Here is a 23,329-nt window from a genome sequence, read left to right as displayed (position 1 = left end):
CAAATGTTTGAGACTCATAATATCACCTGACATAACTTTTTTCGTCTTTTTTTTATTTTAAGATTTGGACATCTCAGTCTCTACTATTACTTAGTGATATTTCTTCTTTGAAATTAACAATAAAGAACAGCCGTCTTCTGTTGGCTGGGCTCACAGCAGCCAAGAGGATGATAGCTTGCTGTTGGAAACCCCCACATATACTATCAACCAAGGAATAGCTTTCCTCTTACAGTACATTACACAGTTAGAGCTTACCACCGCACAATTACATTCAGCTAAAACACAAAATATCAGCTGTTGGTTAAACTTGGTAAAAATTTAGAGTTTATTGTAAGAACTGTGTTTCAATTTTCATTTCTGGCTGTACAGTGAATCATTCTTGTGTACTTTGTTTCCTGTCCATCTGGCGAAAACATATAAAATGTTGTACAGATGTGCTTGCATGAATGAATGAATGATGTATGAGTGAGTTTTTTGGGTTGTTATTGGTTTTGTTTTGTTTTGTTTTTTGTTTGTTTTTGTCTTGTTTGTTTCTTTGTTTCTTTGTTTTTGTGTTACCAATTGTGTGAATTCAATATGCTAACCGAGAGGAGGGTGGGGGGAAGTGGGTTAATGAGGTGAAAACAAAGACAACAAAGGCAGTAATTTCTTACGCTACCCCCACCGATTGTTTTTCTGTCCATGTCCTATTTGTTGTCTGCAAAAAAAATCAATAAGCAATTGATCACAAAAAAACAAAAAGATTTGGGCATCTAGACATGTTTACATGTGCATTGTTTCTACAATCTGATTATAATCATTTTGATCGGAAATTCCGACTTTCGGAATCGACCGGCATAATCCACCCATCTTGATCGGAAAGAAAATTCTTTCTGGATGGAATCCGTTCTGATTAAAATGTTCCAATCAACGTGTTTAAATTATGTCGTTTTATTTAGATAGGAATTATTCCATTATTTGTGTCCATGTAAACATGGCTATTGATAGGACAGTGGAGATAGACAGGGAAGTGGGGGAGAGACTGGGGGACTGGGGATCAGTACAGTAGGGAATCGATCCAGGGATATCTGCATCGGGCATTGCCAACATGGGCCATAGTCTTAAGGCAAGGCAAGTTTATTTGTATAGCTCATTTTTACAAACAGTTTGTCACAAAGGGCTTTACACAGTATCTTAACAACATTGACTGCCCTTAGACCCTCACATCCACTGAGGAAAAAACCCTAAACCCTAAAAGGGAAAAACAGGAGAAACCTCAGAGTGAGAGGAGGGATCCCTCACCCAGGATGGGCAGACGGGGAATAGAAAACTGTTTATAACATGAATCGAAAACGCGAAATTCGCCCGTTCGCTCGAGTTCAAAATATTGAATTCAAGCGAAATATTTGCGCGAATGCCGCGAGTAAAAACAAATATTCCAGGGGGCAAACTCGAGCGAGTAGAGCGAGGCGAAAATTTAACTCGCGCCCGGTGTGAACGCACCGTAAGGCAGTGAGGTCTGCTAATTGCAGGGATAATTGATTAAAATCACAGCGGCATTGGTGGAACAGAGGAGTGCATGTAGAGAGAAAGATGCTAAAAAGAAGAGAGGACAGTAAAAAGGACAAAAAACCGGAGACCATCTGTAGGGGAGAATGAGGCAAGAGACGAGAGAGAGACTGGGCTGACACACATGTACTGTAGTTGTTGTGAGTAGCAGCTCGTGGCCTCGGGGTTTGGTGCCATTTGGTGCCTGTTTGGACAGTGAAGCCACACAAGACACACAGAAATCCACACAGCAACACATCAATACAGAAACACCCCAATCCCTACACACACACACACACACACACACACACACACACACACACACACACACACACACACACATTCTCTCTCTCTTTTTCTCTTTCTGGTGAAACAAAGCCTGTGTCTCACTAACACACATTTTTCCCAGAGTCCCCATTGAGCCCTAATGTAGAGCGCTGCGAGCCTACGGGGCAGTGTGGGGCAGGGTGGCTGCTGGTTCCAATCCCTGGGACAATCTGGCCTCAGAAACATGAATGGAGATGGACAGACTTGTGAAAAGGATACAACATGTTGAGTGAGATTTCATTAGGCTAGCTGTTTCCTTCTGTTTCTGGTGTGTATGCTAAGCTAAGCTACCTGGCTATTGGTTGTCACTGACAGAACAGGAAGCATACAGGATGTAGAGCTTGTTATTATTATTATTATTATTAAAGAGGTTAGCTACAAGTTTAATTCCTCCCGGCCAGTAGGTGTCGTACTCACACTCGGCCGCTCTCGCTCCAACCTTCAATTGTTCTGGTTGCCAGGTACGCCTATAGAGAGCCTAAGCGGAAGCAGGAAGTAACGGTCGCCATGGGACCTCAACTCGGAAAAACTGTCCATGCAAGTGAACGGGACTGAAAGATTTATTTCGTGATCCGACTGAATTGTGCCATGACAAAACAATCTGACCTCTACCTGTTTAAAACATCACGTTTCATGAAGAGAAATCAGCAGTTTGTTGTAAAACTATTGTAGAATAAAATTCAGAAGAATCCGTAACCAGAAAGACTACAGGTGGCGTCACCATGGCGACCACATGCCACCCTTTCCCGTGTCAGTTGGTGACGTATTTTTTGTGGGACACAGATCTGTAGTCCTAGAGTGTCTTCACACTAAATACATTCTTCTGTTGCCGTTTTATGATAAACTGCTGATTTCTCTTCATGAAACGTGATGTTTTAAACAGGTAGAGGACAGATTTTTTTTCTCATGGCACAATTTAATTGGATCACGAAATAAAACTTTGACTCTCGTTCACTTACATGGAGACTTTTTCTGAGTTGAGGTCCCATGGCGACGTTACTTCCTGCTTCCGCTTCGGCTCTCTATAGGGAGCGGCTAAACACATCTGAATCATTTCACACTAACTGGCCTGCAGACGAACCCGACAAACCCACAGCATCACGCCTGCACCGGAAACGTTACAGTACCAGCTGACCGTTAGTTAGCATTAGCATTAGCACGTTGCCATTTCTCCTCAGAGCTATCAGGATCTGGCCCCCCCTGAGCTCCGCCTCACATGACATCAACGTACTAATGCTGTTGGCGCAGAGATCATTTCATGCCGACGTTGCCAACGTAACCAGATGTAAATATTTATATATTTTGGACCCATCAAAATGTATAAAACAAATATTTATAGGCTATTAAAAAAATCTGTAAAATGAATAGGCCTACTATTTTTCTGCACCCCTAGACTTTCTGTGGACGTATTATTTTTGAAAAATTAATTGTTTTGATGAAAAAGTTGTAGCAATAACCTGTAATAACTAGAAAATTTCCTCTCGGGAAATTTTGAATGGGCCACGGGAGCTACTGCGGGTTGTGCCATCTCTGTCAACATGGGAATCAAACCCACGATCTTAAGGTCAAGACAGAGCTGATCAGACAGACACATGATCATCTTTCTATAAGCACTGATATGGAGGAGCTGTAACCACATTAGGTTACCTGTGTGTGTGTGTGTGTGTGTGTGTGTGTGTGTGTGTGTGTGTGTGTGTGTGTGTGTGTGTGACTGTAATCACATGAAGCTGGCTCTAGAGTCTGTGTGTGTGTGTGTGACTGACTTGTCACATAGTTAGTTAGTAGCTGCATCCTGTGTCAGTCTGATTTAGCTGTGTCTGTGTTTATAAACATTTAAACGAGCGCCAGGTGGATTGTTTATGAAGTTAACGAGCTGTGGCCTGAGGATCAAAGAGGTTACCACGGCGATAGGGGCCCCCGCAGGCTGAGACAGACAGAAACGTGGAGAAAAACAGCCATTTTCTGCCTCTAAACCGGCCTCACAATTAGGCTTAGCATGACAAAACGGTAACTCCTATCAGAACAAAACACAGATCAACGTTGCTCTAAGGACTTACTGAAAATTTCGGTACGATTTGGTGTTTCTACAGTAAATATTTTGGCGACGCTGGCAGTTTTAAAACATCAGGCCGTTCTGCTCCTCTCAGAAAATATTTGTATTGGACTCAATGAGGAGCAGGGACAGACGTGGCCGCACTCAGAGGCTGATTCTGTAAGTTCTGTAAGTCTCTCTGATATTTTGAGCACATGACATGAGAGATAACAAGTTTGTCTTACAAATTCTGAAAAAATTATGTCTGTAGAGTGTAAATTGTGGCCGTGCTCACAGTTTATCCAGAAAAAATACAGAATGTTTCTTCACTCTCTCCCACTCTAACCGATGATGTCACGCACTCTGACACGAACATTCTATGCAATACACACCCATTATAATCTCATAATTTCTCCAAAAATGATCATGGTCATTGATCAGGGATTGATCAAAAACTATATGACCTATCAAAACGTGGAGTAATGCGACAATACACAAGACTTGTGTCTACTGTTTAAAGTTTAAATGGAGTCTCTAGGTGAAAGTATGCCTGAGCAGTAGACGTTTGTTAAACTCCAATGATTGGTCTTTTTCGCTCTTTTTTTTCCGCCCGTCCCATTGACTTACATGCAAAAATTTTGCGCAGTTTTTCGCGACTTGCGTCGCGAAAAATTCGTACACTGTTGAGAAACGTAATAGCACACCGATCCCGATCAAGCCGCACGTTCTGATATATAATATGTCCTGCAACTCTTCGAGTTGCAGGACTAGTAGCGAACCGAAAGTCGGCCGGAAGTGGAAAAATAATAATAATAAAAACTAGAAAATTTCCTCTCGGGAAATTTTGAAAGGGCCGCGGGGCTACTGCCGATTTTGCCATCTCTGTCAACATGGGAATCAAACCCACGATCTTAAGCGCAAGACAGAGCTGATCAGACAGACACATGATCATCTTTCTATAAGCACTGATATGGAGGAGCTGTAACCACATTAGGTTACCTGTGTGTGTGTGTGTGTGTGTGTGTGTGTGTGTGTGTGTGTGTGTGTGTGTGTGTGTGTGTGTGTGTGTGTGTGTGTGACACCAACAAGGTTTAACTTTAAAACCAGATGAAATCATGGTTTAAGTTTAAATTCTGTTGCACGTTAACTGTGTTTTAATCACATGAAGGTGTGTGTGTGTTTGTGTGTGTGTGTGTGTGTGTGTGTGACTGTAATCACATGAAGCTGGCTCTAGAGTCTGTGTGTGTGTGTGTGTGACTGTAATCACATGAAGCTGGCTCTAGAGTCTGTGTGTGTGTGTGTGACTGACTTGACACATAGTTAGTTAGTAGCTGCATCCTGTGTCAGTCTGATTTAGCTGTGTCTGTGTTTATAAACATTTAAACGAGCGCCAGGTGGATTGTTTATGAAGTTAACGAGCTCTGGCCTGAGGATCAAAGAGGTTACCACGGCGATAGGGGCCCCCGCAGGCTGAGACAGACAGAAACGTGGAGAAAAACAGCCATTTTCTGCCTCTAAACCGGTCTCACAATTAGGCTTAGCATGACAAAACGGTAACTCCTATCAGAACAAAACACAGATCAACGTTGCTCTAAGGACTTACTGAAAATTTCGGTACGATTTGGTGTTTCTACAGTAAATATTTTGGCGACGCTGGCAGTTTTAAAACATCAGGCCGTTCTGCTCCTCTCAGAAAATATTTGTATTGGACTCAATGAGGAGCAGGGACAGACGTGGCCGCACTCAGAGGCTGATTCTGTCAATTCTGTAAGTCTCTCTGATATTTTGAGCACATGACATGAGAGATAACAAGTTTGTCTTACAAATTCTGAAAAAATTATGTCTGTAGAGTGTAAATTGTGGCCGTGGTCACAGTTTATCCAGAAAAAATACAGAATGTTTCTTCACTCTCTCCCACTCTAACCGATGATGTCACGCACTCTGACACGAACATTCTGTCCAATACACACCCATTATAATCTCATAATTTCTCCAAAAATGATCATGGTCATTGATCAGGGATTGATCAAAAACTATATGACCTATCAAAACGTGGAGTAATACGACAATACACAAGACTTGTGTCTACTGTTTAAAGTTTAAATGGAGTCTCTAGGTGAAAGTATGCCTGAGCAGTAGACGTTTGTTAAACTCCAATGATTGGTCTTTTTTTCCCGCCCGTCCCATTGACTTACATGCAAAAATTTTGCGCAGTAAATCGCGACTTACGTCGCGAAATATTCGTACACTGTTGAGAAAAGTAATAGCACAGCGATCCCGATCAAGCCGCACGTTTTGATATATAATATGTCCTGCAACTCTTCGAGTTGCAGGACTAGTAGCGGACCGAAAGTCGGCCGGAAGTGGAAAAATAATAATAATAATAATAAGAAGAAAAAATCCACACAATAACAGTAGTGCCCGGGCTTCGCCCGGGCACTGGTCCCTGCAGCTATTTCATAGCTGTTGGGACCAGTGCCCGGTGCGATTGCCCGCGGCCCTAACTAGAAAATTTCCTCTCGGGAAATTTTGAATGGGCCACGGGAGCTACTGCGGGTTGTGCCATCTCTGTCAACATGGGAATCAAACCCACGATCTTAAGGTCAAGACAGAGCTGATCAGACAGACACATGATCATCTTTCTATAAGCACTGATATGGAGGAGCTGTAATCACATTAGGTTACCTGTGTGTGTGTGTGTGTGTGTGTGTGTGTGTGTGTGTGTGTGTGTGTGTGTGTGTGTGTGACTGTAATCACATGAAGCTGGCTCTAGAGTCTGTGTGTGTGACTATGAGCTGCATCCTGTGTCAGTCTGATTTAGCTGTGTCTGTGTTTATAAACATTTAAACGAGCGCCAGGTGGATTGTTTATGAAGTTAACGAGCCCTGGCCTGAGGATCAAAGAGGTTACCACGGCGATAGGGGCCCCCGCAGGCTGAGACAGACAGAAACGTGGAGAAAAACAGCCATTTTCTGCCTCTAAACCGGCCTCACAATTAGGCTTAGCATGACAAAACGGTAACTCCTATCAGAACAAAACACAGATCAACGTTGCTCTAAGGACTTACTGAAAATTTCGGTACGATTTGGTGTTTCTACAGTAAATATTTTGGCGACGCTGGCAGTTTTAAAACATCAGGCCGTTCTGCTCCTCTCAGAAAATATTTGTATTGGACTCAATGAGGAGCAGGGACAGACGTGGCCGCACTCAGAGGCTGATTCTGTAAGTTCTGTAAGTCTCTCTGATATTTTGAGCACATGACATGAGAGATAACAAGTTTGTCTTACAAATTCTGAAAAAATTATGTCTGTAGAGTGTAAATTGTGGCCGTGGTGGCAATTTATCCAGAAAAAATACAGAATGTTTCTTCACTCTCTCCCACTCTAACCGATGATGTCACGCACTCTGACACGAACATTCCATGCAATACACACCCATTATAAACTCATAATTTCTCCAAAAATGATCATGGTCATTGATCAGGGATTGATCAAAAACTATATGACCTATCAAAACGTGGAGTAATACGACAATACACAAGACTTGTGTCTACTGTTTAAAGTTTAAATGGAGTCTCTAGGTGAAAGTATGCCTGAGCAGTAGACTTTTGTTAAACTCCAATGATTGGTCTTTTTCGGTCTTTTTTTTTCGCCCGTCCCATTGACTTACATGCAAAATTTTTGCGCAGTTTTTCGCGACTACGTCGCGAAAAATTCGTACACTGTTGAGAAAAGTAATAGCACACCGATCCCGATCAAGACGCACGTTTTGATATATAATTTGGCCTGCAACTCTTCGAGTTGCAGGACTAGTAGCGAACCGAAAAAGCGTCCGGAAGATGAAGGAGAATAATAAGAAAAAATCCACACAATAACAGTAGTGCCCGGGCTTCGCCCGGGCACTGGTCCCTGCAGCTATTTCATAGCTGTTGGGACCAGTGCCCGGGGCGATTGCCCGTGGCCCTAACTAGAAAATTTCCTCTCGGGAAATTTTGAATGGGCCGCGGGGCTACTGCCGATTTTGCCATCTCTGTCAACATGGGAATCAAACCCACGATCTTAAGCGCAAGACAGAGCTGATCAGACAGACACATGATCATCTTTCTATAAGCACTGATATGGAGGAGCTGTAACCACATTAGGTTACCTGTGTGTGTGTGTGTGTGTGTGTGTGTGTGTGTGTGTGTGTGTGTGCGTGTGTGTGTGTGTGTGACACCAACAAGGTTTAACTTTAAAACCAGATTAAATCATGGTTTAAGTTTAAATTCTGTTGCACGTTAACTGTGTTTTAATCACATGAAGGTGTGTGTGTGTGTGTGTGTGTTTGTGTGTTTGTGTGTGTGTGTGTGTGTGTGTGTGTTTGTGTGTGTGTGTGTGTGTGTGTGTGTGTGTGTGTGACTGTAATCACATGAAGCTGGCTCTAGAGTCTGTGTGTGTGTGTGTGACTGACTTGACACATAGTTAGTTAGTAGCTGCATCCTGTGTCAGTCTGATTTAGCTGTGTCTGTGTTTATAAACATTTAAACGAGCGCCAGGTGGATTGTTTATGAAGTTAACGAGCCCTGGCCTGAGGATCAAAGAGGTTACCACGGCGATAGGGGCCCCCGCAGGCTGAGACAGACAGAAACGTGGAGAAAAACAGCCATTTTCTGCCTCTAAACCGGCCTCACAATTAGGCTTAGCATGACAAAACGGTAACTCCTATCAGAACAAAACACAGATCAACGTTGCTCTAAGGACTTACTGAAAATTTCGGTACGATTTGGTGTTTCTACAGTAAATATTTTGGCGACGCTGGCAGTTTTAAAACATCAGGCCGTTCTGCTCCTCTCAGAAAATATTTGTATTGGACTCAATGAGGAGCAGAGACAGACGTGGCCGCACTCAGAGGCTGATTCTGTCAATTCTGTAAGTCTCTCTGATATTTTGAGCACATGACATGAGAGATAACAAGTTTGTCTTACAAATTCTGAAAAAATTATGTCTGTAGAGTGTAAATTGTGGCCGTGCTGACAGTTTATCCAGAAAAAATACAGAATGTTTCTTCACTCTCTCCCACTCTAACCGATGATGTCACGCACTCTGACACGAACATTCCATGCAATACACACCCATTATAAACTCATAATTTCTCCAAAAATGATCATGGTCATTGATCAGGGATTGATCAAAAACGATATGACCTATCAAAACGTGGAGTAATACGACAATACACAAGACTTGTGTCTACTGTTTAAAGTTTAAATGGAGTCTCTAGGTGAAAGTATGCCTGAGCAGTAGACGTTTGTTAAACTCCAATGATTGGTCTTTTTCGCTCTTTTTTTTCCGCCCGTCCCATTGACTTACATGCAAAATTTTTGCGCAGTTTTTCGCGACTACGTCGCGAAAAATTCGTAAACTGTTGAGAAAAGTAATAGCACAGCGATCCCGATCAAGACACACGTTTTGATATATAATATGTCCTGCAACTCTTCGAGTTGCAGGACTAGATGCGAATCGAAAAAGCGTCCGGAAGATGAAAAATAACTAGAAAAAGCATTTCCAAGAATGGAAATGGTGTGACTGCTTACAGCAACTGAACGCTGTTGCAGAATTAGCAAATAGTGCAAGCAGTGATCACCATACAAATGTTTGACCAAGGTCGGAATCGAACCCACAACCTCATGGTCATTAGACTTCCACTCTGCCTCTAGGCCACGGTGCACACACAGTTGCAGAGACTGTTGTCTGTTAATGATCTGCACACTGTCAACATCAAGAAAGCTTGAGAGTCAAGCTTGAATGACTTAGAATGAAAATTTCTGTGAATTTCAGGCTGAGAGCAGCAGTTTCAACATGAAGCAAGTTATCAGAAGTCAACAGAGGACGACTGGGAAAATAATTCACTATAATTGTTGTTGAGGCAAGATTTGAACCAGCAACCTTCAGGTCTCCAGACCAGCAAGCTAACCACTAGGCTACAGACAGAGACAGAATGTGAGGGGTAAAGAAAACCTTTGATAAGAGGATCACTGGCTTCTGCTTAAAAAAAAAAGTAAGGAATCGAACCCATGACCTCATGATCAATAAACCTTTACTCTGCCACTTCGCCACAGAGAGCACAGACATAAGCATGTTTCAGACAGAGTTGTGGAGAATTCTCAGCATTGGGCTGAATGAGAGCAGAGAGCTCCCTGGCTGCATTTAAAAAATATTTAAAATTATTATCTAAGTCTCTTTGCATTTTTGACCAGAATTTTAGCCAGAAGACAAGTGTGGCTACAAAACTGGAGAAAATAATTTGTCTAGAGTTTAATTTGCAGAAAAAGTTAAATATTTGAAAAAGTATAAATAGTTAAAAAGAGAAAAGTAATGCCGATAAAGTTCAAAAAAAGCTGCACGTTTTGATATATGAATTGTTGAAATAGCACAACACCTAACACACTAACCATATGGCCACAGAGAACCTGAGTTACAATGAGCTTTATACTATGAGGAATCAAAGACTGTCCAATGACAGCTGAATAATTGGAATCAAAAGTCAAGCAATGAAGTGAAAAGACTGAGGCAGGAATCGAACCCATGACCATATGATCACTAAACCTTTACTCTGCCACTCGGCTACAGAGAGCACACTGCTTTCAAGACTGTTGTCATTCATCTTAATGTGATGATGTGCTGCAAACTGGTATGAGTAATCAAGGAGATAACAAACACCTGTAACCAATTGAAGGCGGGGGAGGAGAGCAGAATTCAACATAACATAACAAGAGTTCTTCCCTTGGATTTGAACCAGTGACCTTAGGGTTGGCAAGCAGTTACCCTACCCCCTACACTACAGTAGAGTTGTGAAGAAGAGAGGTTGAGACTTTGATGAATGTGAGATTTTTCAATGATGCTTAAAATAAAAAGAATTTCGTATAGATTAGCCACACCAAGTAAGGAGAGGACTTTTTTGTGACCTGTGACTATTTTTTGGTGAATTAAAATGAATTAAAAAGCACTTAACAGCAAGTTACAAAGTTGAGCTCCTTCTCCTGCTGATGTGAAAAAAATACATTGAGCTGAATGGGAGCAGAGAGCTCCCTGGCTGCATTTAAAAAATATTTTAAATTATTATCTAAGTCTCTTTGCATTTTTGACCAGAATTTTAGCCAGAAGACAAGTGTGGCTACAAAACTGGAGAAAATAATTTGTCTAGAGTTTAATTTGTGGCCGTGCTGACAGTTTAGCCAGAAAAACTCTAGAATGTTTTTTTGCCTCTCTCCACTCTGACACCACTCTGGCTCTGCTCGTTAGACGCAACACACACACATTATAAAGCTGAAAAAAATCAGAAAAAGTTAAATATTTGAAAAAGTATAAATAGTTAAAAAGAGAAAAGTAATGCCGATAAAGTTCAAAAAAAGCTGCACGTTTTGATATATGAATTGTTGAAATAGCACAAAGTATGAAGGACTAGAAGAAGACCGTAAAAAGGCGGAAGAAAATGGCCAAACAGAAGAACAATAGTGTGACTGCTTCAGCAGTCACACTAATAAGAAAAAATCCACACAATAACAGTAGTGCCCGGGCTTCGCCCGGGCACTGGTCCCTGCAGCTATTTCATAGCTGTTGGGACCAGTGCCCGGTGCGATTGCCCGCGGCCCTAACTAGGAAAAAATCCACACAATAACAGTAGTGCCCGGGCTTCGCCCGGGCACTGGTCCCTGCAGCTATTTCATAGCTGTTGGGACCAGTGCCCGGTGCGATTGCCCGTGGCCCTAATAATAACAGTGACTACATGCAGGTGTAGATGAAGATGATCTTCACATTACTTATTGAATTCAGTTCTTAGATCACATGATGACACTGTTAAGAAATAATGAGGGAAGCAGTAGGAAGTGTTTGAAAGCTCCAGAGGGATCTATAAAGTGACCTTGAGTTTGGAATATTTTATCAAGGATATCTGTTCCCAAGGTCAAGAGAGACTCATCACACCTGAGTAAAACAGTAGACACACACACACACACACACACACACACCTGAGCTATGTAATTACTGAGCTCAACGGTTTATCACAGAGGCTTATTAATTACAACAGAATGACACACTGACCTCCTGCCTGAGTGACTTTGACAGAGCTGCAGGTGTGTGTGTGTGTGTGTGTGTGTGTGTGTGTGTGTGTGTGTGTATGCATGCTCCCATGTGGAGTCATGTTCTGAGCTTTATAACTCAGTCTGTGTTACAGTATAGTGCTCTGCAGTGTGACAGCCGGAGGCTACGAGGTCCAGAGGGGACGTGAGCGGTGGAGGACACAGCAGTCACATACAATGTCCCTCTCAAGCAAATACACTGTTATTTAACAGTTCATTTACTTCAAGTAGAAAACTGCTGTTTAAATGGAAACGCACAGTCTGGGTAGCACCACCAAGAAGCTGCCACGTTCAATTAAGAATGAAAATGGACAGGACAAAGGATATCGATGCTAATAATGTCCATCTACTCACAAAGCCTGAACAGTAAAGAGCTGAAATGTTCAGTTCAGTTCAGTTCAGTTCAGTTTTATTCATGTCCCGAGGGAAATTGGATTTGCAGCAAGCATTACAGACACAAGACAAAAAAGACAGCATCCAAGACATCAACATGCATTAAAAAACAGTACGAGTAATAGAAACATACTACTAATAATAAATTACTGTTGATAATAATAATAATAATAATAATAGCATACATAATACATAATGCTCTGCGCAAGTGAGAATGCAAAAGTCTACACAGTGCATTAAAGTGCATAGTGCTGCAAGAATTGGAAATAAAAACTAGAAAAAGCATTTCCAAGAATGGAAATGGTGTGACTGCTGATAGCAACTGAAAGCTGTTGCAGAATTAGCAAATAGTGCAAGCAGTGATCACCATACAAATGTTTGACCAAGGTCGGAATCGAACCCACAACCTCATGGTCATTAGACTTCCACTCTGCCTCTAGGCCACGGTGCACACACAGTTGCAGAGACTGTTGTCTGTTAATGATCTGCACACTGTCAACATCAAGAAAGCTTGAGAGTCAAGCTTGAATGACTTAGAATGAAAATTTCTGTGAATTTCAGGCTGAGAGCAGCAGTTTCAACATGAAGCAAGTTATCAGAAGTCAACAGAGGACGACTGGGAAAATAATTCACTATAATTGTTGTTGAGGCAAGATTTGAACCAGCAACCTTCAGGTCTCCAGACCAGCAAGCTAACCACTAGGCTACAGACAGAGACAGTATGTGAGGGGTAAAGAAAACCTTTGATAAGAGGATCACTGGCTTCTGCTTAAAAAAAAAAGTAAGGAATCGAACCCCTGACCTCATGATCAATAAACCTTTACTCTGCCACTTCGCCAGAGAGAGCACAGACATAAGCATGTTGCCATTGTAATGTGATGATGTGCTGCAAACGGTGGCAGAAGCAATTAATGCGTCTCTTAACGAACACCTGTAACCAATTGAGGGTGGGGGAGGGGAGCAGAATTCAACATCACATAACAAGATTGCTCAGCCTGGATTCGAACTAGTGACCTTGGGGTTGGGGAGCGGCCACCTTACCAACTGGACTACAGACAGAGTTGTGGAGAACTCTCAGCATTGGGCTGAATGAGAGCAGAGAGCTCCCTGGCTGCATTTAAAAAATATTTAAAATTATTATCTAAGTCTCTTTGCATTTTTGACCAGAATTTTAGCCAGAAGACAAGTGTGGCTACAAAACTGGAGAAAATAATTTGTCTAGAGTTTAATTTGCAGAAAAAGTTAAATATTTGAAAAAGTATAAATAGTTAAAAAGAGAAAAGTAATGCCGATAAAGTTCAAAAAAAGCTGCACGTTTTGATATATGAATTGTTGAAATAGCACAACACCTAACACACTAACCATATGGCCACAGAGAACCTGAGTTACAATGAGCTTTATACTATGAGGAATCAAAGACTGTCCAATGACAGCTGAATAAATGGAATCAAAAGTCAAGCAATGATGTGAAATGACTGAGGCAGGAATCGAACCCATGACCATATGATCACTAAACCTTTACTCTGCCACTCGGCTACAGAGAGCACACTGCTTTCAGACCTGTTGTCATTCATTGTAATGTGATGATGTGCTGCAAACTGGTATGAGTAATCAAGGAGATAACAAACACCTGTACCTCGTTAGACGCAATACACACACATTATAAAGCTGAAAAAAATCAGAAAAAGTTAAATATTTGAAAAAGTATAAATAGTTAAAAAGAGAAAAGTAATGCCGATAAAGTTCAAAAAAAGCTGCACGTTTTGATATATGAATTGTTGAAATAGCACAAAGTATGAAGGACTAGAAGAAGACCGTAAAAAGGCGGAAGAAAATGGCCAAACAGAAGAACAATAGTGTGACTGCTTCAGCAGTCACACTAATAAAAATAAAATAAGATAAACAACACTTAATACCCAAGTGCATTTAAGTGCAGAGGCCTGAGAGAATAACCAGCCTAGCCCAAGAGATTAAGCCTGTCTATAGCAGCAGGGATAAAGGAGACCCTGGCACGCCGCGTTCTGGTCTTGGGCATCCTAAAACGGCGTCCCGTAGCCCTCCACCTGAGGGTTCAAATGTCAAAGGTTCATCATTTGTGTAGCAGGAGTGTGACTCACCAGAACTGCTGCTAGTTATCACATGGACAGACATGAATATGTGTCTAATTTATCTGTCCTCTGCTTGATGCTGAACCCCCAAGGGTCACATGATGTTTTCAAAGCGCCGTCACAAATTAACTCTCTCCCAGTGTTTGTGATGTTGATAGACCTTGTAAAACCAGAGATATGATAGTTTTAATCTGATAGTACAATAATATGTACCCTCAGTAACAGTGGGTTGGGATGGGCAAGCGTTGCATATATTCTACATTTTTGGGGCATTTTACACAATGTAGTTCCAGTTACACATTTGCCTCCAAATCTCCGTCTCGTAATGTTCCATTATTAGCTCACAGCGTGGTGAATGTGCAGGTCACAACTTGTCCACCAGAGCGTTTTGATAGATAGATAGATAGATAGATAGATAGATAGATAGATAGATAGATAGATAGATAGATAGATAGATAGATAGATAGATAGATAGATAGATAGATAGATAGATAGATAGATAGATAGATAGATAGATAGATAGATAAATAGATAGACAGACAGACAGACAGACAGACATCTTTATTATCTTAATGAAGACAAGAACAATTTCCTAAATCTTGGCAAGACTTTTAAGAGTTTTATAAAACATTAAAGTAGGCTTTCTTTAGTTGTACTCAAATTGGTTAATGCAAAATGAATACACCCCACAACAAAAGCTACTACAACTGGTATTTTGTTTGACCAGACATGCTTTTTAAGGACAGCACCAAGTCTTCTGGGTATGGAACAAGTTGGTGACACATTGCAACATCTATCTTTTTCCATTTTTCAAGAATGACCGCTTTTAGAGCCTGGATACTGGATGGAAAGTGATGCAAATGAACATACAGTATTATGTTTGCATCAATTTAGCACTGTATATTTTTTTTGTGCTTTTCCACCCTTCTTTTCTAACAAACAGTTTTTGCTGGTATCTGAAATATGGTGCGTGCCTGGTGTCTTTTCTCTCTCCCTTGCTTGTTCCCGATCCGCATAATTTATAATACTTTTTTTTATAAATTTCGCGACATTGCAAAATCCTGGAGGTATGATGTCCTACAAAGAAGAAGGGGTAGACTAGTTATATTATATTGAGTATTTAGTAGTAATATAGCTTAAGTAGTTTTTGGAAACATATTAATACTCCATTTAGGGCCTTTCAACTGCAAATACTTTTTATGGTCACTTTTGTGACCGATGGGATTAAATGGCCAAATCAAACATTTCGGAATTTTCAAAAATCCGGTGCCAGGTACCCCAACTTTTAGGAGGTTTCCCATGGGAGTTGAATTTCAACATTTTAATATGTGATATTACACACCTTCCTGAACACAATAGTGGAGACATTTCTTGGTAAGGACTTAGTTCCCAGATTTTGGTAATGTTTCCCTACTCACAGTTATTTCGATCTTACATTTTTGTTTTTCATGTTAGGAAATCCAGGGTGGCAACCAATATAGCTAAAAAAAACATACATAGGACAATATTTCAGACTGGGATCATCATCATTTGTTTACAACATCTTAAAGATTGAAAAAATATAAAAAAATACATACCGTATTCATGTGACATTAAAGACAACCCCTGCCATGCTAAGGAATAGCCTCTCGGTAATACATTCTATTGTTGGTGGGGGGAGTGGGGTGTGTGTAGGGGGGTTCCGATGAGCGGGAAATGTGGGCATGGCTGTTTTTTTACCATCAAGGAGTGTTTTGGGTGAAAAACTAATGCTTGCAATCAACTCAGAATCGTGAAAAACCCCTAGTTTGACCCCTCACAAGCTACTTAAGGCCAAATTAAACACTTCGGAATGTTCAAAAATCATGTTAGGAAATCCAGGTGGTGGCAGCCAAAATAGCCTAAATAAACATACATGGGATAATATTTCAGGTTGGGATCATCAACATTTGTTTACAAGGCATCTTGAAGATTGTAAAAAAATATAAAAGTTAGGAAAAAAAATGTCAATAGTGCGCATTGGGAAGGAGTTCCTGTGATAGAATTCCGCCGTTGTTTTAACTTTTTTTTGTGTTTTTTTGATTTTTTATGTACCACACATGATTTAATCATGGCAATCTTCATCTCTACCAATTCCTCATGCCAAGACAAAAAGAAAATGGGGTCAGTTGTCTCTGTAGGATGTATAGTTCAGGAGCTATATAGATTAAAATTTTTCATTTTTCACAGTCGGAAATCCAGGATGGCCACAAAAGATGTTCAAAAAAAAACATGCATGGGACAATAATTGGCGCGGGGATCATCAAAATTAATTTACTAGACACCTTAAGGATTACAAAAAGCTAAGTTAGAAAAATATATCTTTCGGGTGCATGGGAACCCCCCCTGGCTACTAGACTATATAGTTAGTATATGAAATTGTGCTGAAACAAAAAGGAACCAAACATGTGTATGGTAAACGTTTTAATATACAGTAAAGGCAAAATCAAACATAATCAAAAATGGCCAAAATAGGCTCCTGAGGGTTAAAAGATGGCAAATAAAGAATATATATATATATATTAAAAGTATAAAAGTGACAACTCCATTCACAAGCTTTTATTAATGTAAGTAAAATGTTTACTGAATTGGGCTGCTACATCTATGATAACAGTATCATGTAGATTGCTGGGATCTGGGTGATTTTAATGACCAGATGTATTTTGGTTTTTCTACACTGTGTCATGGCAGCCTAGACTCTGGAGCAGCAACATTATTTGGTCTGTGAGTTAGAAACCAGTCAGTGAGTCAGGTCAGTGAATCATCAGGTCATCTTCCTCCTCCTCCTTCATATTCTGGTGTCAGACTGTGAGAGCGACCTCGCTGCTCATTCTGTCACAGCGCTGTGCCCTCACTTCCTGTCTGTCATTGCTGTTGTTGTTTACAGTGGTGGAATCAGCGCCTGTCGGCTCCACAGCACCACAGTCACAGTCACAGAGGAGGTGGTGGGGGGGCGTCTCCAAAATAAACTTCCATTACTGTTGTCCAAATTTCATACGGAGCGTTGAATAGGAAGTGTTGATCCACAAATTATGTTTTATTCACAAATGTTATATACAGGTGCATCTCAATAAATCAGAATATCATGGAAAGGTCAATTTCAGTAGTTTAAGTCAAATAGCCCCAACTAATTTATTCTTTCATTCAGCTTAGTTGAGGCCTGGGCCATGGGTATGTCCCTTTAATGGGCTGATGACCACACCCACTCTGGGTTGTGGCAACCAGGTGGACACTTGTCATTGGACAAACACTTGTATAAAAGAACCATTGTTCCTGTCCCACTCCATTTGACTCCCTGATGAAGGCTAGACGCCGAAACGCGTCGGACTTTTTAATTGTCATGTTGACCATGCCATAATTTAATAAAGGCATTTTATAGGTAAGAGAGTGCCTTGGAATTTTTCTTTTGTTTTCTCACATCATTGATCCCTTTCCAAAGAGCACCTCTTTTTAAACAACGAGTCCACGAAGCGCTCCTTTGTTTGAAGATTTTTTGAGCCCCAACTAAATATTCAGAATGCCAACATTTCCTTATTAATTATTTTTTTTTAATTGCTATTTTGTAATATTCAAATTGAGAGATACTGCATTTCATTCTGTGTGTAATGGATCTATATAATGTATTAGTTTCACTTTTTGAATTGAATTACTGACATAGATAAACTTTTCCATGATATTCTCATTAATTAAGATGCACCTGTATGCCAATTTACCAAAACAACATCTTAACGTAGTAGCCTAATACATCTCCTCTCTCATTAGCTCTGGTAATGACAGGTCAGTGGCAGCCAATCAGAAGAGTGGAGGCTCTGAGCATTTCTTCTGATTGACAGACTTGTTTTCAGAGTGATCCAATAAAAATAGATTCGATTCCAAATGAAACACTCAAACACACCCAATCCCGCAGGGTTGGATGGTGGGTGCAGGTGGGCGGGGCTCAGAGCAGCGACTGCTTTGTTGTGTCATCATAAAGTCACAGAGTCCTGACAGCTCTTTTTTTTTCTTTCTTTTTTTAAAATATATTTTTGGGGGTTTTTTTTGCCTTTAATGGACAGGATAGTCTAGAGAGACAGGAAATGGGAGGCAGGGAGGGGGGGGGATGACATGCAGGATAGGGCCGCTTGGCGTGGGATTCAAACCGGGGCCGCTTGCAGTGAGGGCTATAGCCTCAATACATGGGGTGGGTGCTCTAACTTTCTAAAATTTGAAAATCAAAATTTTAGGCCTTAAAATGTCTTCAAATTGGCAAATTGGCCCATTGCCATAATCGCTATAGTCATTAGCAGCAGGTTCGTTAACTTTATTTGTCGGTGTAAGCTATTTTTAGAACGGCAGAGCAGGGCCGCAAGCTGCTCAGAGCTACGCTACGGAGGCTAAAGGAATTTCTTGGTTTCACTCATCAAACTCATCAAATACAAAATCCCAAAACTCCAAAACGCTTTTGTGGACAAGTTGTGAGCTGCACATTCACCACGCTATGAGATAATAATGGAATGTTACGAAACGGAGCCGTTTTCGAGGTAAATACAGAGACTGCTTGCTGAAAAACTGTCCCTGAACGTAACTCGGTTTTGCATGAATTTACCTCTAAAACAACTCTGTCTGGTAACATTGTGTTATTATCTCATAGCGTGGTGAATGTGCAGCTCACAACTTGTCCATGACAGCGTTTCTGAGTTGTTGGATTGTGTATTTGATGAGTTTGATGAGGGAAACCAAGAAATTCCCTTAGCCTCCATAGCATAGCTCTGAGCAGCTCACGGCTCTGCTCCTCCGTTCTAAAAATAGCTTACACCGACAATTAAAGGTAACAAACCTACTGCTATGACTATAGGGATTATGGCAATGGGCCAATTTGCCAAAATGTTGAACTATCCCTTTAAATTCGTTGAATTATTGTGTTCAAGTCTTAAAGGGACAACGAGGAGTTTCTATTCGGTTATAAAAAAGTCTCACGTTAATGTGGATGAATCTCTGCTACCCACACTTGTTAATGGGCCCATTTTCGATAAATATATCGTTCTGTCTCTATGGTTATTTTGTTATTATTAGTGGTGGCGGAAACGCTGGTCGAGCCGACCAGCGTTTCCTTCGTGGCGAGTCATGAGAATAACGGCGCGGAATCTCCGTTTATGGTCGGAACTACAACGGTATGTGAACCTCTTTGAACCTCTGACTTTAATTATTGATGAATGAAAACATGAGTCTGTCTTGCGCCGGTCAAAGAATTTTACGGTGCCCGTGGAGGCTCATAAATGTAGTGTGAAAACACTTCACTTTTCCAAAACTCCTCCTTGTCCCTTTAAATAATTTTAGACAGGTCTTAAATTTTCTTATGCCCATCATTGGTGAGCATTTCACTCGCATTTGACCCTAAAAAAAATACATGTGCGAACCGGGAAAATGATTTAGGTGCACAGTGTGCGAGTAAAGATCACAACCTGCGATCGTTCAAAAACTACAAATCCCACAATTATCTGGCCTCAACGCACATGGTACTGTAGGTCTTAAATGTCACCCATAATGGTCTTGTAAAAAGGTCTTTAAAGAAGTCTTACATTTGAGCTGGTGAAACCCGCAGAGACCCTGTCCTCAGAACTGACTGTGTTCCACCTGACGCTCCGTGATGTGAATAGTTCGGTCCTGCAGGCCTGACTGACGCAGAGACGGACTGTGTTGATGTGCTGGGTCTGCTACTGGCTGCAGTGGGAGGACAGTGGGGGAGGGGGAGGGGGAGGTGTGTGTGTGTGTGTGTGTGTGTGTGTGTGTGTGTGTGTGTGTGTGTGTTACTCACTACATGTGAGTGCATCCATGCTTGTATCAGTGTGTGTTTGTATTGTTTGTGCAGGACTGTGGAACTGGCATCATCACTTTGACACCGTAACCCACGTAAATCTGATAGATTTCTAATCTGTGTGTGTGTGTGTGTGTGTGTGTGTGTGTGTGTGTGTGTGTGTGTGTGTGTGTGTGTGTGTGTGTGTGTGTGTGTGTGTGTGTGTGTGTGTTGTGCACATGTGTGTGTCCTGTGGGACGTGTGTTGCTATCAGTGTGTTGTTAGTTACCGCCCCTGGCTATGGATGCAGAATGACAAACAGTGTGCAAGTGTGTCCTCTGTGTTGTGTGTGTGTGTGTGTGTGTGTGTGTGTGTGTGTGTGTGTGTGTGTGAGAGAGAGAGAGAGATGCAGGAAAGGTCTGAAAGGAAAAAGAGAAGAGCAGCAACAAACATAAATATGAAGAACAGTGTTGAACATCATAAGTGTGTGTGTGTGTGTGTGTGTGTGTGTACATGTGTATGTGTGTGTGTGTCCTCTTCCTCTGGACTCATGTGGTTTCACAGGAGAAACAAGCTTCCCAGCAGAGCCAAGGCTTACATGTGAGTCTGCTCTTGTTTTCATGTTGCACTGGGTTTAGAGTTGACACTGGGCTATAGTAAGTAGCACTGTGTTGTATATTCTACTGTATGTTCTACTGGATTCCACAGTATTTAATTATTTATCTATTTTAATATTTTTATTGACTCACAGTTCCAGTTAACAATAAGAGAGTCACATTCTCTGTGTAACCCATCTCCCACCCCACCCATCCCAGAGAACTTTACATCATTATATCAACAGGTTAATGAACCCAGATCAGTTTTGAATAACAGTGAGTACATGAGCAGATAATTACATCCAGTTAAATAATAAGTAATGAAAAAAAGAAAGAAAGAGGTTGTTCGTTTGCTGCCTGAATATAGAAAGTATGGAAAATATGGAATTTGATTTTTATACATTTCCAGTGGAAAAGTATGGAAAATGGAAACTATTGTATGGAAATATATTTATCTGGGTTTGGTCTCATGTGAAGTTATTTGGGTATATGTGCTATTAGCTACAATCTCCTGGAAATTATTTGGTGACGTAATGGCATACAAATTCAGAATAATGAAAACAAATGATTTATTGCATAATTTATTTACATGATACACGTCTAATTTGTAATGTTTACCGAGAAGTCTGTAAATTAGGGTCTGAAACAAGTATGGAATTTTGACATTTCAAATGTGTAGGAACCCTGTGCGTCTCAACCCACTGTCCCTGAGCCAGTCTGAGTGTAGGGGGTCGGTGGAGCGGGCAAGGTGTGGACATAGAATCATGGGGGGAGTTTATCAACATAATCAAGTAGTGTGAATAAACCTCTAAGGCTGATTTTCACTGTATTTATTTTTATTTAAAGGTTCTTGGTCTCAGATTGTCTGGTTAGCCGGCTCCTGGTAGAGGACAGGAGACTTTACCATCACCATCCATCCCATATGATATGAATACAGCATTAGTTCCCCGTCATAATTAAAATGGGGTGTTAATTTTCATTTATGCTTAGGCAATTAAATGCCTGGTTCGCCTCATTTACTTTATTATATCACATCATTTGTCATGGGACTATGACGCTGCATGTATATGCCCAGTGTCATCGCTGAAAGAATACAGCATGTTAGTCGCTGCCAATAGAAAGCAATTTATCTTATGTTAATGCTTTGTCAGGATGAAAGTGTAATGGCGCATTTGGTTGCTCCCCAGTAACTGACTAATTCACTATATATAGTGGCAAAGTTGTGTAGTAGAACTCAGACTTTCTGCGTACAAGTAGTCTTCTCCTCCCCAGCAACCCTCAAGACAAGCCAGCCTGAGAGACGAAACCCAGGGCAACAAAAACAAAACTCTATCTCCATACCACTCACTTCTTCTTATTAAGTTTTAGGGCTTCGTGGTAACTGAAGGCCTCTGAAGGAGTATATCAACACAGATGATACTGATCCAACGGGTTATAACTCTTATAATAGAAATTCCTAGAACACATTAGCATCTTGATCACATTGTCCTGACTGAATTGTTCTTTGATATCTCATTGTTCTGTATATCTGGATGTCCTAAGACAGTGGTTCTCAACGTCCCCAACTTTTTCTTGAAATTTTACCAACTTTTCTAGAATTGTTAAACTTCTTTTTCTTTGAGAATATATACATATTAGATTTCTTTAAACTTATTTTTTTGAGAATTTTACCACTTTTTCCAGATTATCTTTTAAAACGTTTTTGGTTTTTGGGGGGTTTTTTTAGAAATTTTACCACTCTTTTCTAGAAAATTTTAAACTTTTTTTGTTTGTTTGTTTTCTTTAAACTTTTTTTGGGGGGAGAATTTTACCACTTCTTCCTAGAAAATGTTTGAAGGTTTTTGGAGAAATTGTACCACTTTTTTCCAGAAATTTCTCCATAATATTTCCTAATTTGAATGTAGAAAACTTTATTCAGTCTCGGAACAAAAGGTGTTTGCTTCAAAATTTTGTCCAATGGGGGTCCGTGGTCTAATTTGTGTCAATTTAGGGGTCCTTGATGTGAAAAAGTTTGAGAACCACTGTCCTAAGATACTGTCTGTCTGTCTGTCTGTCTGTCTGTCTGTCTGTCTGTCTGTCTGTCTGTCCCATCATGGTGTACAGCACTGAGTAACAAAGATGGACAGAGAAGGTGAAAAGTAAAACTCTGGCTCAGGTGTGACAGTTTTTTTTAATGTCAGGGTCATCTGAAGTTTAGTGTGTGACCTCAGTGGGCTGCAGCCTGCCAGAGGAAGCTGCCAGGGTGGTGCTAAGTGCACAGCCAGAGTATAAATCAAACGCACCTCGCCTCGGTTCAACCCTGCAACTGGCTCAGGTTCAGGGAAAGGAAAGGAAAGGAAAGGAAAGGAAAAAGAGGATGAACTGAGATGGAGCAAGAAAAGTAGTAAAGGGCAAAGGAATTAAGGGAGGGACAGAAAATGAAGTAAAATATGGAAGAGAGAA

At 40.8% G+C, this 23,329-nt stretch overlaps 1 protein-coding gene across 6 annotated transcripts in view; it reads left to right on the top strand.

Moving 5' to 3' along the window:
* The window catches only part of LOC146984030 (IQ motif and SEC7 domain-containing protein 1-like), a 229,221-nt gene that overhangs the window by 156,285 nt on the left and 49,607 nt on the right, over positions 1 to 23,329 (top strand). The window contains exon 1 of one of the 6 annotated variants that reach the window (XM_085780857.1): positions 20,718 to 20,891. The exons of the other annotated variants lie outside the window; for them this stretch is intronic. Within the exon in view, the coding sequence (XP_085636983.1) occupies positions 20,749 to 20,891 (143 nt within the window). The 5' untranslated portion in view covers positions 20,718 to 20,748. Of the gene's footprint in view, positions 1 to 20,717; positions 20,892 to 23,329 lie in introns of those variants that run through there. 6 annotated transcript variants of the gene reach the window in all.

Source organism: Trachurus japonicus, chromosome 7 (assembly GCF_045865225.1).
Source record: "Trachurus japonicus isolate A0001 chromosome 7, Traja_1.0".
Taxonomy (NCBI): Eukaryota; Metazoa; Chordata; class Actinopteri; order Carangiformes; family Carangidae; genus Trachurus; species Trachurus japonicus.
Note: the sequence above shows the minus strand (reverse complement) of the source record. Positions and strands in the feature narration are given on the sequence as shown.